Source organism: Nymphaea colorata, chromosome 9 (genome assembly GCF_008831285.2).
Source record: "Nymphaea colorata isolate Beijing-Zhang1983 chromosome 9, ASM883128v2, whole genome shotgun sequence".
NCBI lineage: Eukaryota > Viridiplantae > Streptophyta > Magnoliopsida > Nymphaeales > Nymphaeaceae > Nymphaea > Nymphaea colorata.
This window is the reverse complement of record NC_045146.1, coordinates 4,220,363-4,221,971: the sequence shown is the minus strand read 5'-3', so window position 1 is coordinate 4,221,971 and position 1,609 is coordinate 4,220,363. Positions and strand designations below refer to the sequence as shown.

General features: G+C 39.7%; 1 protein-coding gene across 1 annotated transcript; it reads left to right on the top strand.

Moving 5' to 3' along the window:
* Positions 1–447: 447 nt before the first annotated feature.
* Positions 448–1,356, top strand: LOC116261367 (uncharacterized). The gene is made up of 3 exons (XM_031640095.2): positions 448–558; positions 677–796; positions 905–1,356. Exons 1-3 carry the CDS (start codon positions 478–480, stop codon positions 1,187–1,189), a joined length of 486 nt encoding a protein of 161 aa, XP_031495955.1. The 5' UTR covers positions 448–477; the 3' UTR covers positions 1,190–1,356.
* The last annotated feature ends 253 nt before the right edge of the window (positions 1,357–1,609 follow it).

Here is a 1,609-nt window from a genome sequence, read left to right as displayed (position 1 = left end):
AAAATATTGATCCCAATTAATGAAGTGCATTAATAGAACATTGTCTTCCAAAGTTTAATGCAAATTAATTCCAGAACGCTTCTAACAATCATAGATGTTATGCTGTGATCGCCCGTGACCATTTCTAAACTATATACACAATCTTCATTTCTCGCGTAAAAGTGTTTTCTAAGACCTGAACCGACTGTTGGATTCGTCCCTTTCCCACCTTATGAAGCAAATGAAGCCAAAACTGATTTTCCTTCTCATTGAAACAGAAATAATGTCCTTTACCAATTATGAAAAGAATTTATTCTGAACAGACTGGAATCTGATGAAACTAATCGATGGTTCAAGAAGGGCTATTTCGCCAAATTAAAATGTAGTTGCACTCCTGTAATTCCCCAGAAGATCAGGGGTGGTTAGTTTCTCTTACTGTATAAAAACCCAACACGAGTTCGAATCTTCGAAGCAACAAAGAGAGAGAGCTAGGAAGAGATGGTTAAATCGAGAAGAAGTCGGAAACTCGTTTTACAAAGAAATCTTAGAATCCTTCGATCCCTCACTCATTCTAAGTCGGTAAAATTCCTCTCTCTCTCTCTCTCTCTCTCTCTCTCTCTATCTAGTATAGAGTCTTATTTTCACTGGAAATTCATGATGATAATCCGTAGCCTGAAGTCTGATTATTGATTTTAAGGTTGATCTGCCGTCGATCTTCTCCGATGCCGTCAAATACATTCAGGAGTTGAAGTCCAAAATTGAAGCTCTTCAGACCGACTCTCTTCACAATACTGAGGCGGCTCAGCAAGCACCTATTGTCTGTTCCTTCTTAGTTTTTTTCTCTCTTTCCTTCTGTTTTCTCATGGTCTGAGATAGTGATCATGGTGATGATTGTGTTTGTTTACTGGGTGTTAATGGTGATCAGGTAGTGAAAGTGGAGAAATATGAGAGGGGGATGTGTGCAGTGAGGGTGATGTGCTGCGAGAAGGTGAAAGGGCTGCTGCTCTGCGTTCTCGAAGGGTTGGAAGCGCTGGGAGTGGAGGTGGTGTACGCCAGAGTTTTCTGCAAAGACTCCTTCTGCATGGAAGCATACGGAAAGGTGCTGGATCGGGAGAGAGACAGAAGCAGTGGCGTGGTTGATGGGGAGGTGATGAGAGAGACCCTGACGAAGGCGTTGATCCTCAAGGCCAACGAGATAGTTCGTTGTTAATTTCTTAACTTTTCTCTGCCTTCTTTATAAGTTTCTACCCTTTCAGCTTTTTAGGCGGAGAGATGGTTCAAGAGTTGTATAAAGGTGTCTGTGAGAGAATCTGTACTTGTTTGCAATGTAAAATTTCGTAGATTTTCTTTATATATAAAAGAGTTTATACTGTTGCATTTCCTCTATTTGCTCCCTTTTAAGTGGGAGAAACCATTAAACAAAGTTCTCCCTACCTGGCCATGAGGGAAGATCTTTGATATAATTATGAAGCTCACTTCTTTCATTGTTTAGTGTGTATGATTAATTGACATGGGACACCACACTTATTACTCCATCTTTCTCTTCTTCATCTCGTCATTGAATTTCATATAATAGAATTAAGAAGAAATTGTAGACATTAACGTGACATTGATACTATCTAGATTAGTA

What these genes read in the sequence shown, in the direction of transcription:
- LOC116261367 (XM_031640095.2), top strand. Translation starts at nt 478, where the DNA reads ATGGTTAAATCGAGAAGAAGTCGGAAACTCGTTTTACAAAGAAATCTT. An exon ending in CCCTCACTCATTCTAAGTCG is followed by an intron (nt 559 to 676) that starts GTAAAATTCCTC and finishes ATTGATTTTAAG; the next exon opens with GTTGATCTGCCGTCGATCTT. An exon ending in CGGCTCAGCAAGCACCTATT is followed by an intron (nt 797 to 904) that starts GTCTGTTCCTTC and finishes AATGGTGATCAG; the next exon opens with GTAGTGAAAGTGGAGAAATA.